This window comes from Neodiprion fabricii, chromosome 2 (genome assembly GCF_021155785.1).
Source record: "Neodiprion fabricii isolate iyNeoFabr1 chromosome 2, iyNeoFabr1.1, whole genome shotgun sequence".
Classification (NCBI taxonomy): Eukaryota; Metazoa; Arthropoda; class Insecta; order Hymenoptera; family Diprionidae; genus Neodiprion; species Neodiprion fabricii.
Window position 1 is genome coordinate 24,038,511 of NC_060240.1, and position 14,169 is coordinate 24,052,679.

A 14,169-nucleotide genomic window follows, 5' to 3' on the forward strand; every position below is an offset into this window, starting at 1 on the left:
CGTAAACTATTAAACATAGTTCCGAAAGGTAAAGATAAATTTCGATATCAACAAACCAAGTGTATTTCTGCTAACGTTAATAAGACTGATAAAGTATAAACAAGAAATTGGTGGTAATAGGAATGATTGAAATGAATGATAGCACGAAAGATACCATGAAAAGTGGGAGTATTAGAAATATGATTTTCATGCTATTTGAATCTGGCGCCAGCCACCATTTTGTTTTATGCTGTCATCGAGAGATATCGATTAGGTTAAGATCTTTTATTTCTTGTATCGATCTGTACTCTCTTCTTGGTCTCAGTTTTTGATAACGAAGACCTTTATATGGTTATCCAATAAATATTAATCAATCAACAACACATGTAAATTAATTTATAACTCACAATAAAAAAGATATTATTCAATACGGCGCAATACTCCAAAGTCGAAGAACGACGTATGATGCCGCGCAGCGATATAAAATCGCGTACATGGCACGCTTACGATATTAACTACTGAAAGATATTAAATAAGAAAGCAACTTATTATCAAATCAGAAAATAAAGAGAAAAGATAGAGACAAGATAATAAGAAACAGAGATAAGTTGCGAGAATTTATAGGGTAAACAATTTATTAATCACTAATGAGCATCAATAGATAGTCAATTTCAAGTAAAGTAAGGCAGTTAAAGATATTCTAATCAAGCACGAGCAAATGGATGGTAAAGCGCTACTACTCAACGGTATTAGACAATTAGATAACTCAACAAAGCAAGATCCAGAAATTAAAGGAATAGTCGCTATTAAATAATTAAGTAAGCGCTAACCAGTCACGAAGTTGCTTCCGGTATTAGAGGAGAGAAGAAAAGATAAGGTACGAGCTCACGTGGCTCACGCCGAGCAAATTGCGAGAAAAGATAAGAAAAGAGAAAAGATATAATGCAAGTAGCCTCGTGGCTTCACAAAATAACAAAAGAAAACCTCACTTACCAGAACAGAAGATGAGATATAGAGAAAGGTAGAGATAGTACAGTAGAAAAGAAAATTATAGAAGGAAACTGATAGATATTAAAAGAAGCGATATGTGATAGACTGAAGTGACGATAAGTAACATTGAGCGAAACGAAAGCACGTCTGCGATGTAATTTCGTTGAACGTAGAATCTGCCGGGTCGAGCGGTGATTCTGGCGATCCTGGCCAATTTTCAGCGTCCTGCTAAGCTGTCACGTGATTGTCTCCGTGTCCTGAGCGATCGCTAATTGGACCAGCAGGTCACGTGCGACTAGTCAACAGGTAAGACGGGCGGTACCATCTTCGCTCGTCTTCTCCTCTTTCGTGGTCATATTTTGAAGTATCGATCCGTTAGGCGATACTTAAGGAGGTTGAGATCAGCTGCTTCGCGCTATGCGTGAGAGAGGAAGGTTTTCCCCCTCACGGTATTGTGGAAAAAACCAAACTGGTGCAGCTCAGTACTGGTCCAAGACAAGTATTGTACCGAAACATCCTGGTGGCGATAGCCTTCATACCAGATACCCATGTGGAATCTGCCAGGTTGACGAAGTCCAACACTTACGAACTCTGGGCTTGTCCTCACGCTGCAGCCCTTCGATAAAATGTGTGTAACAAACAGACACGTTCCTTTTGATAATTGACGGAATAGCAGGCGGTATAATGGTTGGTTCAGCTCCAGGCTGACAATGTTGACGACGGAGAGCTCAGCCCATCGACGACGTATCCAAACGGTAGTAGCGTTATTTCTATGGTTTCGAGTCTTGCCCGAGAAGTCTGATCATTGGAGGTCTGCTTTGGGCATTTTGCGACGTACACCAGGCATGGACCTTTTCATAATCGCTACATGTATCCACCTGGAGTCGGGTTGGCGATGTTCTGTACTTAGTAACTGACGGTATTACGCTGTTGACACAGCTTCGTTGTGTTAAGCGCTATTCTGTAGAAGAGGTTCTTTATTATAACCCATGTGACGGGGTACCTATAAAATACCACATCGCAATATATAATAATACAGTGTGTCTCAGAACCGGGCCCCTGGCACTTGACGAGATTCTTGTATAGCAAGCCGTCCCATTAATGTCCCCCACCACTACGTGGCGCTAGTAGTCACCTATCACAATGCGTTCCTATTGGTGACATGCAGGTTAAAAACAATGCAACGAAAATGATAAAAAACGCAAAGAGCAGATTTACGGGTCGGTCGGAGGCGTCGGGGGTAGAGAAGGTGACTACTAGTGCCACGTAGTGGTGGAGGACACTAACGGGAACACGGTAAAACGAGGAGTGCCAATGACCTACCCAGAACTAACTACATAAAATGATAGGGGTTATAGAGGAAGTTGCGTCGAGTAAATAAACCTGTAGAATATGTGGTTTCCGAAGACACGTTTGCGAGATAAGACTGGTCAAAAAATCCCAATAAGCCCTGTCATGTAGGTAACCTAGTACACAGGAGACATCGGTTAGGAGCAGTCTTGGGCACCACTAATTACTTTACGTAATGAATTACATCCAAAATACTGCTAAAAAAAATGGATTCAAATATTGGCACTTTTGTGTGTCCGATATTGACCTAGTCAAGCTGTAAGTCAACACAAACTAAATGGTATCTTGGTTTCTCTTCCCTGTGCTAGTGTGCTGAAATCTCTTGCGCCACGCGGTGATTCCAACGATTTTCTTTTTCTCATATTCACAATAAACGTAATCTTTTCTTCTTCAATTTTTTCCCCAAGTTCTGTGTTAATTAATTAACCCTTTTTATCGCAAGAATTTCAACTATAACATACATAATACATTTGTAATTTGTAATTAGAATAAGATCCCATACTAATTACATTCTTAATTCGTTATTTAAATTTTTCTAATTAAAAATTACCATTGTAATTGTAGTATTTTCGTTTTACCAATGTAATTCGTAATTTATATGTAATTAATTATACAAAGTAGTAAATGTTGCCTAAGACTGCTCCTAACCGATACTTGCGTGTGTACTCGGTTACCTACACAACGAAGCCTAGCGGGATTTTGTAATCAATCGTATCTCGTGAACGCATCTTCGGATACCGCATGTTCATCAGAATATTTTACTCAACTCGACCTCCTCTATTACTCCTATAATTTTGTGTACTCAGTTCTGGGACATCCTGTGTTCTCAAGACCTTCAAGACTCCGCTATACAACCACTAGTTCTTTTACTCTCAATAGTATTTGGATAAAAATAATCAAATCATTTCCAATCCAGTTGATTAATTTTAATATTGTGCATCTTGTTTATAAACTTTAAGTCATCACACTTTGTATACTTGTACTATTCTTCATGCAATAGTACTGTCATCATTTTCATCTCTTCAAATGTATACAGTGTATGCTCCTTGTCCTTTGCTACACATAATCCAAGGACATAATAATTATGCAATTTATTCCAATTCAATTCTCATCTCTCTTCACATCTCTCCCTTTCGGATCGGTGCTCGTTACACGGGTAAGATACGCGAGCTTTCAGCAATCGCGTAAATTGAAAGGTCGAGTGCCCATGCAACATTACTTTCGGAAGTTCCTTCGTGAATGGATGTGAGGGATTGAATGCACGCATGTGGGTATAACAATTTACGTATGTATTGGTATCTGTTCGTGTGAAGCCCTGCCCTTACAGAAATACCATATATTTGATAATGTGAAAAATGGATATAAAAAATCAGAACATTTCTGAAGGTGAATATTGGATTAATATTGGGATAGTATATACTGATAAAAATTACCTAATTTTGAAAACTCATACTACTCACGCAGAAAGCGGAAAGCGTAGCTAATGAATGAAAGTGAATGGATATAAATGGCATGAAACGCGAGCCTTGGGCAAGCTTTCAAAGGGTCTAAATTTATGTCCACCTGATATTTGGGTGTTACTGTGTACACTGTGTGAGGCGGTATTTGACGGATCGTCACAAGGGTGGAAGTAACGAACTTCCTCGCTTACCTTCAAAGCGATAAATACGACCAAGTTACGCCTGAGGCTAATACTCCACAGAAACGACTATATCCTGTTGAGAAAATATTATCAAGTTAGCTTAAATTTTGTGCGCGTTCGAACTTTAAACATCGCACCACGAAAACTGTCTTACTGGCTTGGATTCTTCGTAAACGGTGAACGGGGCAGTGCCAAAAATATGCGAAAAGCTTCCCGCTATCGAATATTATCATCCTCGAACCGAACCACTCGTACCACTAACTGTTTTGTCGATTATCAAGCACGTCATGATTGTCTTATCTCACATGACTTGTAAATGAACTGTAGCGTGATGACAAGTGTTATGGGCCCTGTTGACTCTAATTGTTGTTTATTTACGAAAGAACAAACCCGCCGCAATAATTTAACGCTCGTACTAGAACTGAACTGCTAAACACGGTTTACCTGAGAACGAATGCAAAGTTTTCCTCTCTTGGTTGAGGTCGTGTTGAGAGAAGATGAGCTGCTACGATCAAAAGACGCCACTTACTTTTCGTCGATCTTGATGATTCTGGCTTAATTACGGTAAGAATTATCACTATTTACTCGCGATTGCTCTGGTTACGGTGAATGAATTATTGTTTTTGGCTGAATAAATTTCCTACAACAGGGTTGTTGTGGAAAGGTTTTCAAAAGAAAGAAGGATAACTCATTAATGCCAAGCAGGCGTCGGCGGATTAGGTAAAAAGGATTTAGATAAGTAATTAAACGGGCCAGGTACACCCAAAATTCACGAATGCCAAACAGGCACTGGTGATGATATTAAAATGGATACGGAGCCAGTTTGATTTACTTACGTTGAAGGTTATTAATTAGGTTAGTCACGATTTAAATTGAGCACAATAATTAGTTTTATTCAAATTGAACTGAATTGAAATTATAATGTTTGGATATTGTTATGAAAAAATAATATTATTCAATATAATTAGGAGCACGGAATTTCTTGAGAGTTATTTACTCCGTCAAGATTTTAAACGCTTTTGTAAACTACTGTAATCGAAGGTTGACGAAGAACTTGCTCTGTTCAACGGATGATTTTGAAGTAACATATTTCGTTAAAGGATATTTGATGAACTATCCAACGCTTCTGTTCACAAGGAAAGGTATCGAAGTGCCTCCCCCCCCCCAGGTTTCGTTCATTTTGGGATATGTTATTCTTCATTAAAATCTAAGAGACGCGTGTTTTTTTTTTATTGGCTGAAAAACGGTTTAAAGGGGTAGATTCAACCCCCAAAGTTGGGCATCCTCAGTGGTAATTTCGCATGCTTCCAGTTGACATATTTGAATGAGACCGATTGGAGGATAATTCCCACAGCGAATAATGGAAAATGCATTTCGTCCGAATATGATGGGGTTAAATGTTTACAAATTACAGGGGTTGAAAGTTACAGATTAGTTATAACCAAAAAACGGTTGCTCGTATTTGGCTGCAATTCATTGCATTTGAAAGAGCAAAAAAAATTAGTAGACGCGTGTTTTTACGTTTTCCGAAATAATGTCACATAGGGGGTGAACTACCCGTGTACACGTGCAACCAAGTTCCCGTTAAATTGGTACAACTTTGCTTCAGTTCGTCTCATTTAATATTACAAAGCACTTTATAAGCAACAATGGAGGAGCTTATTCGTTTGAATAACATTTGGTTGCATTAATGACAAAAACCACCCTCCGAAATATCCGACCGCCTTCGTGCAGAGTTGATTTCGCGATCTCGAAGTATTGCGGAACCCAGTATTTCAGAGGTTTCTGAGTTTACCGGAGTAGATTCTGACCTTGCAATTTTTAAATTAAACCTGGCCAACGCTGTAAAAATGAAGGACTTTACTTCTTATTTTTTCCAAAGGGTTGCAAGAGATCGTCGAGTTAACCCTTTATTGCACGGTTGTTCCACCTATTTCATATCCATGTTTTGTATATTTAGAGAGCTTTTTAACATATTTCTTTGCTGTTGTTTGCTATTTATAATCGTATACTAATAGATTTTCAATACCCGAGAGTAATTATTGAGATATAATATAAATTATTATTGTTAGAAACAAATTGATTGAAAAAATTGATGAAAATTGAAGCAATACTTTATTACCGAGAAAGTCACCACTCTACACATATACATGTTTTATATGAATTACATATTTTCAGGACCTCTGATTACGAATCTAAAATCGAATTTTGAAAATCCAAAATGGCGAATCCAATCTCTCTCTCTCTCTCACACACACACACGCATAATGGTCGCAGATACTTTGTCCGGAAATCTCTATGGAATTAGATCCTCGTTCATAAACGAGAGCTTCCTTACCCTTTCATCCCTAATTTATGAACAGTATCCTCGACCTAAAGGTTAATTGTAATACCCAAACTTTCACCGCCTACATAAATAGGAGAGAGTTTGACTCAACAATTCCGATGCATGATTAAAGAAGCCAACCGAAGACTTTCTATAAGAGTTTGTTCGAAGTGTGCTCCGCATATTTAATCTGAAGAAGTTGAGACTCTGAATGACAAACGGAACTTAAGACAAGACTTGAAACCTGAAGCACGTGTGCAAGAACTCTTTCAATAAGACAGACAAACGATTAAAGTAGAATTTCGGCTTTTAGTTACTCTTTTCTGTGAATGTAGAGTCACACGTCAACATCGTATTTATGTGACTGGTTCAAAAAAGATTCTTTTTCATAAACAAATTGTTAGCACTAATATTAGGATATCAACTAAAACTTTCGTACATATCCTTTAATACTGTTTAACACTACATAAAATGTTTGAAATAATGTTCACGATGTGCTGGATCGGCGGCAAAGTTGAAACTTAAATACAGTTTCCAAACCGAAAGTTTCAGTAGTTATATTCGAATTTATTATGTGTAGAAACTTAAATTAGTCAACGAATCGAATTATTGCTCAAAGAGCTTTTTGATGTTAAACTTTGAAGAGTTAGCGGAAGACTGACTTTCTATTAGTCGACGTTGAAAGGGAATTTTTTCGGTAATGATAGGAGTTTCTTTAAATTTGTAGATTGGTTCGTTATTCTGATACGTGGGTTTTTAGGTTGGTCAGGATTTTTACAGTAGAATTTCTTATATAAAGAAAAGGTATGCCGATGAAAGCAACAAGAGAAAAAGTCGTCGGAAATTATGTACGAGGGTTATAAAAAGAATGGGAAATTTTCGTATTTATGAGTGCACATTTGCTCGCCAAATTTGCAGCTCCGAAGCCGTGCGAAATTATTATAATTGTTGAAATTATTTGACGATTTCGTTTTTGGATGATGGTCGGCTTTTTACGAGCTGTCACTAAAGGTACTTAAGCAATTTGCAGCTAGGTATGTGTGAGTGATACGATATTTCAACTCAAAATGTTCACAATCAGCTGTCAAGTCAAATATTAACGACGTTTATTCCCTAATATGCTTTTTCAAAAACTGTCATACCTCAAACTCAATAGTCAGAATACAAAACTTGGTAGGTTCATCGTCGGATGCACTTAAAATGCAATGCAATGAAAAATATTTCGCGTTGATTTATCAATAATTCAACTATTTAAGGTAAGTGTCTCCTATCCAGTACGTTTTGTTTAAAGAAAACTAAAAATTCCAGGATTGTTTAGGTATGTATTAGAATTCTGCTGACAATGAGTCAAATACTACCGAAAATTTAGCTATTTCTCAAATGAAGTATTAAAATAAAAATTCAACATTCCGTTCATCGTTTGATGCTTGAGGCGTGTTGGAATCTCGCGAGCTTTTGACTATTTTAATATCAATGTGGCGTGTAAATAAATTTTAGCTCAATTCTGTGCGCGAGCTTTATTCACACGTGCATTTTTGTTTACGTAGAATTTCGTCCTGAAGAAAAGTTGGTTCGGTTTATTCTTGTCAGGCTTGCCTTTCATTCGGAAAAAAATGTCTGTTGCATTTGCTACTTTTGCAACCAGCGCCCTTTTCTTGTTGACATTACTACAATTCATGTAACTACAACTTTTCTCTATGATAAATTAGACTGTCGATCTAGTAACTCGGAGCATTTCTACAGTAACTATGCGAAAATAGTGTTTTTCGATACTAGTGCGCGAAGGTGGCAATGCCCGGACAAGCGTGAAGGCGCAGCACGAGCCCGGAAACGAGTTGAAGGGAGAGTGTGGCGCATTCACGCGAGACAGGCATTGCCAACTTTCGCACTAGTATCGAACTCTATTTTTTGCTACACCTGTAACGGAAAGTCCGACATACACGATTATTTTTACACGAAACCACGGCACGATGTCTGTTCAGTGACGATGTCGAGCACGGCAAAGAGTGACAAACTATTCCGTCGGTGGCGCTAGTGCAGCTGTTTGCGAAATGCGCAACTGTGGATAAAAGCGCGACCGTCTTTTTCGCACACCGCTAGCAATGTGCGAAGGTTTTTTTCTCACACCCCTAGCAATGCGCGAAAGTTTTTCCCGCACATGTGCGTAAAAGACTACTTTCGGTGCTTGTAAATAGTGCATAAAAATGGACTTTCCGTGCAGGTGTTGCAAAAAACTATATATTAACTTCAACAGAAAACTGCGCCGGTACGTCGTTTTGCCAGCGGTAATTTTCTTCTCCGTATACCGATTTAATTAACGTTGGAGAAGAAAATTTCGTTTCCATTGTAAATTCAAAGCGAAAACGAGTAAAAAAAAAAAGAAAAAAAAATGACCAAGTTTTGTTTTCGCAATCCCTGCATTTGTACGTTATATTCCGCGCAAGGCAGTTTAAACTCAGTTCCGCTCCGGGGTAGACTCACACACACTAGCCAAAGCATGCGAAGGTCTGCAGAAGCCGCGGTTTGCATATACCTACCGACCATGAAGCCCGCTTAATCACTCTTTAAGTCACGGCTGAACTTTTGAAATTTCCGCTAACAACCGGGTTAATTACGGTAGCTCGGGACTTGCGGTTAAGAGTTAATTATAATAGAAGAATCATGCGCGAGGTTTGCCACCCAAAAATGCTAGGTATTCGATCGAAGAATCTGACAAGAAAATATCGTCTTACCGCATTGGAAAGCAGGTTGAAAGAGATAAGAAGTTCTTACTTATAAATTATTAGGAGTTTCCACACAGTCCGAATCCTAGGTCCGCAGATCCTACTCTTTGAATCAGCTCTTTTATCAACTGTTTATTCACGGTTGCTCCTTCAGCCAAAATTATTGTAAAAACAATCGTACTCTAAATCTCAACAGCAGACAACGCATTCCGAATATATATCGCATTTGCCGGATTCATCTTTGTCCGACTTCTATGGTTCATTTGCATTTAATTTACGCGGGAACCCTTTCGCAATATTACTGACGCAATTTCAGAATGCCTTTTGTACCAACATATGTATCCTAGGGAAAAAACAAGCCGTAAATATAGCATTTTTTGCAATACTTTTCGAAGTACGATCAGATATTTTACTACCAATATTCTTTTTTCTCATAAAGTTCCTGTATTTTTTATGACATTGTTTACTATTGCATTATTTTACTCATTTCAAAACAATTTTTATGAAATGTTCTATTAGGGTACTGTGAACTGTGTCGGAGTTTTTCAAGTTTAGCGAATATTTTTCTACATAAGCATACGGTCACAGAAAATGGGACACGACAATTTTTAGTGCTGATCATTCGATTCTAAAATCGGATGAATTTGACATTTTTTCACGGGACTTTGTCGGAAACAGAAATTTTGAATTTTACGCCAACGATAAAAGCACATTCAGAAAAAAAATGTGGCACGGCAATTTCTCACGTTCATTATTTTAATGTGAAGTCGTGTGAGTTTCAGATTCAGAAGCCCAAAAACGCAAATTTACAGAAATTGAAAAAAAAAAAATCATTTTTTACCGAATCCAATATTCACCTTTGCATATATCACCATAGAAAAGCAATAAAAAGGTAAAAAGAAACGCAGTCGATTCAGTAGCTTCATTTTCCTTTTATTTCATTAGTCTCGCAAGAAAAGTGCTTGTAGAAAAAGTGAATTACGCAAAATAAATATAATGTAGAAAAAAACGGTTATTTTTTTAGACAACCGACAAGTTTTTTGGTTTTTTTTTTAACCGATGATTCTTCAAATTATCGGACAGAGTGACATGAATCATTTACCTTGATTTCATTCGTGTCACACCAACGAATGCTTTTCTTATTCGTTCTTCTTTTTCAAAATCCACAACTGTCCTCATTTTCAGTGCTAATGATGAGTCCTTCCCACTTTATTCACTTCAATTATTGTTAAACATTTACTCATTTTCTCTTGTTTTCGAATTATTTTTCCCACATGTGTACGTCTTGACCATCACCATAAAGAACGAATTGCTCCCAAAAGAAAAAAAAAAACATCAGATGAAAAAATGCCAGTATTTCATTACGAATCAAGATTTTTTCAAATTAACGAAACCCATCTAACTTTTTTCATTTCCAGTTTGTGAAGCGGAAGGATTAAATTTATCGAATCCTCGTGCAATCCCGTAAGGCCGGCTCTATCTGTGATTAACGGTCATACCGAAGCCGATAGAAAATTTCGGGGGATGCGACAGCCAAGGGACGATGCTGGGACCCGGGACGTGGGAGCCGTGGTTTCTTCTCCTAGTGGCCACCCTCTCCATCGTCATAGCGAACCAACATCATCAGTTCGATAATCACTCGGTTCATCTCCACGAAAGGACCACCACCAGGAAACCGAGGAACGAATCCTACTTCCAAGGCAAGTGATCGTATTTCGGGGGCGCGGGTAAAAAATCAGAAAAATCAAAAATCAGAACGGTCAGAATTCCGAAAGTAAATATATCCAAAACTCACAATCACGAAAGAACAAAGTGGTGAATCTTCATTAAGAGAGAAATAATGGAAATGGAATGTAAAAGTATCGAAATTCGAAGTTATAGAATTTAGAATACACGACTGGTGAAAATTACGAAAGGCCATTAGCAGAATGAGGCGAATGCGATTTCTCACAAACACAAAAAAATAACCTTCGGATGGATCATGAAGTAGAATTTTCATCTATTCGAATTCACAAATGAGAAGGATCGAGAATCAGAATGGTTAGAACTCCGAACAGTAATCTCATAGAAGGCTCGGAATATAGAATTGCAGTATATCAGAATCGTCAGCACGAAGAATCGCAATGCGTGAGAAGAGTCAGGCGCATCGTTGGCCACACTCTGAAGGCCTAACCCAACAGCTTTAACAACTCAAAGTTGTCCATTTGCATTGCCTTCTTTCTTCTTTATTAAGTATCGAGTAAAGAATTTGTTTGATTCTGTATAAAGAACATTTTACAACTCAGAATAGATTAGTTGGATAGACTCGGAACGTGAAATTCTGGTGGTAAGCCATCGATACGGTTACTTTCGGAATACCAATCTTTCTGAATTGCAGGATTCTGAATAATGACCCTTCTACATTCTGGATATCTGTTTTCCGCCGTTTCTAGACGATCAAGTTCTAACTTTTAATTTCATAATAATTGGACATTTGAGAATATGAAACTTTCTACAAATTCATTATCTGGAATATTGACTCTATACATTATTAAATTCTATATCTCTGAATTTTTGGAATAACGTTCTCTGAAGCAAGTCGGTTCGGATAATAAAGCCCTCTACTAAATACATTTCAGGTAAGCTGCAGTTTTTTATTGGTCACCATCCGGGACTTAAAATTTCTGATAATATCTGTTCTCTCATATTTGTTATTCAAGTTTATTAAATTCGGAATTCTGGCCATTCTGATTTTCGGTTTTTCTGATTTCTCACCCCCACCCATATTTCGGATAAAATAATTCAAACACATTATTTTTACAAACAAGACAAAGCTTCTAGAACATTATCTATTCGTCTAGAAGATATTTCGTACGTCGTGGTGAACCTCTGTTTTTGTTCCGTGCTCTTAACTTTCATTTTGCCTTCACTTTGTACCGCCAAGGATATTCAGGAGAAAAAAAACACGCAAGCGTCAATAACGCCGCCTCTCAGACGGTTTAGTCCAGCGGTATAGTCGATCTTCAGGATCGAGACTCTTGGAGTATGAGAGCGGTTCTCCGACCCCTGTCGGAACCTTGCCTAGGACACGTCGTGAAATATACTCTTCATGCCAGCCTGCAACAAAACTGTAACAAATATTCGCGGACCGAAAAGGTTTCGGTAACGGCGCAATTCGGTCTGGGGACAAATTAACCTTCGGTCTGCACCCTATTGCCCAAGTCCCGCCGTATCTCCCCCATTACAGATGATACCGCTGAAAAGTTGGACCCAATTTATTTTTTACCACCTATAAAATCCTAAATCAACTATTCACCCTAAATCAACCTGATTCACCGGTCAATTTCGGTACAGAATTTAAAGTTTTCAGTTTCAGTAAGTTCCTTCGTTTGGTGGTTGTAATCAAATGCATGGTAAATTTATATTCAGAAATGGTTTAATAAGTTCTTCCATATTTTTTCCCCAGGTGATGACGAGTAATAATTATGAATTCGTTGTCAGAACTTATAAAAACATAGGTGTAAAAAATTCAAATGCGTCATAAAGAAATACAGATATTCTCAGGAAACAAAATCCAATGCATCCAACGTCAATCGATCAAGATCGATCAAGTTGTTCTCAAGCTGTGACATCGAGCACAACGAACGTCGTTTTTTTGGATTAAACTTCAATTTTCACGCGTTATTAGTACGAAAGTGCAAAAGAGAAATGAATGTCGATCATGGTGGAGAAAATAAGTAGGTAATGTACTTCGCTGCAGGGACCCTAAAAGGCTTGTAATTCTTTAGCACACGACCAACGCCTGGTCGAGGAAAGAATTGTGAGAAATTGATGTGCACAATTTGAGCCCTGCGTATTATGTGTCGAAATAAACGAAATGCAATCTCGTGTACCGTTCGTCGAGAATTTCTGTGTAACATGTTTCATCCGGAGCGAAGGTAACTATAACTTGCTCGACGTCTTACACACGTCAAACAAGGGGAGCAATTCAACCGGGGGTAACTTGACGTTTTAATTTATTAACCAACCCCGGAGCGAATAAACAATGAAATCATAAGACCTCTGTCAGCTGCACGCTAAGCCCGAATCAACTGTGGATACAAAGGATGTGGGCCGGTAACGTGGAAGTGTGATCCAAGAATTCAAGGAGAAAAAGTACGAGGCAACTGTAACAAATGAAGAGAATGCAGACTTAGTCACACGATCAAGTTTTTCGGAACGGTTTGTTTTATGAACGGGTAAAAGAAATGGTTACGGGCGTGGAGGATCACGTTTTTTTGTATCTTTTTTCAGTCCACCTATAATCCACAATTCATGAGAGTCATCGACAGAGACGAACAGACTATCAATCTTGAACCAAGTATTTCAATTTTCGTACCGGTTAAAGTTATTCGTTCGCCTGAGTGTCGAAGAATCTAACTTTCCCAAACAGATGCTACCAAACTTTCAAATAAAATTTTAAATGCACGAACGATCGTGATTTTATCAGACGTCACTAACGTTATGGTTCTATCATTTCCATGTAGATTACTACGGTGTCGTATGAAACATTAAAGGCGATTAATTACACGATTAAAAATATTGTACATATTTTACATTTCTACGACTTGTGTTGAGATTTTTCCTAATCCGAAAGCCTTTCGGAACCATTAAATTGTGACTTTAGGTTCAACACAGAATTCAGTTAAAATTCGAAATTGTATGCACTAAAATGTACTAAAATTTCAACCAATTCTACCGAGAGCCAATTCCCATACGGATTCTGCGGGGTCCTTTACAGAATATATATAAATGTGATACGATGAAATTTCATATGGAACAGCTAAAAATTTCAACGATTGACTTGAAACTGACGATTGTCTTAAAATCTTACGATCAACGTGTTATTTTTCTGAAGATAATTTGCTGATGTCCATTTTATTAAAGCGGAAGCTTGCCTCATGCCCTTGACTCTGCTTCTTTCATGTTTGACTTCACTTCACACACGTTTTATATCAGACGTTACGTGCAATTATTACACATAATCACCATTTTCTATACATCCATGAGAGCGCAGAACGCATCTATTGTCCTTTTGCCGCCTCTCCACTAATTCTCCATACACAAAAGTGAAAAAACTAAACACGTATTTCTATACAGTGCGGAAAGTTCGCGAGCGTTGCAGTTGACGTGAAATGCGC

At 37.9% G+C, this 14,169-nt stretch overlaps 1 protein-coding gene across 1 annotated transcript in view; it reads left to right on the top strand.

Annotated features, from left to right (window-relative positions):
• LOC124175323 (zwei Ig domain protein zig-8-like) overlaps positions 1 to 14,169 on the top strand; it is a 177,936-nt gene that overhangs the window by 92,303 nt on the left and 71,464 nt on the right. Inside the window, exon 2 of the mRNA XM_046555435.1 lies at positions 10,429 to 10,710. Within this exon, the coding sequence (XP_046411391.1) occupies positions 10,554 to 10,710 (157 nt within the window). The 5' untranslated portion in view covers positions 10,429 to 10,553. The remainder of the gene's footprint in view (positions 1 to 10,428; positions 10,711 to 14,169) is intronic.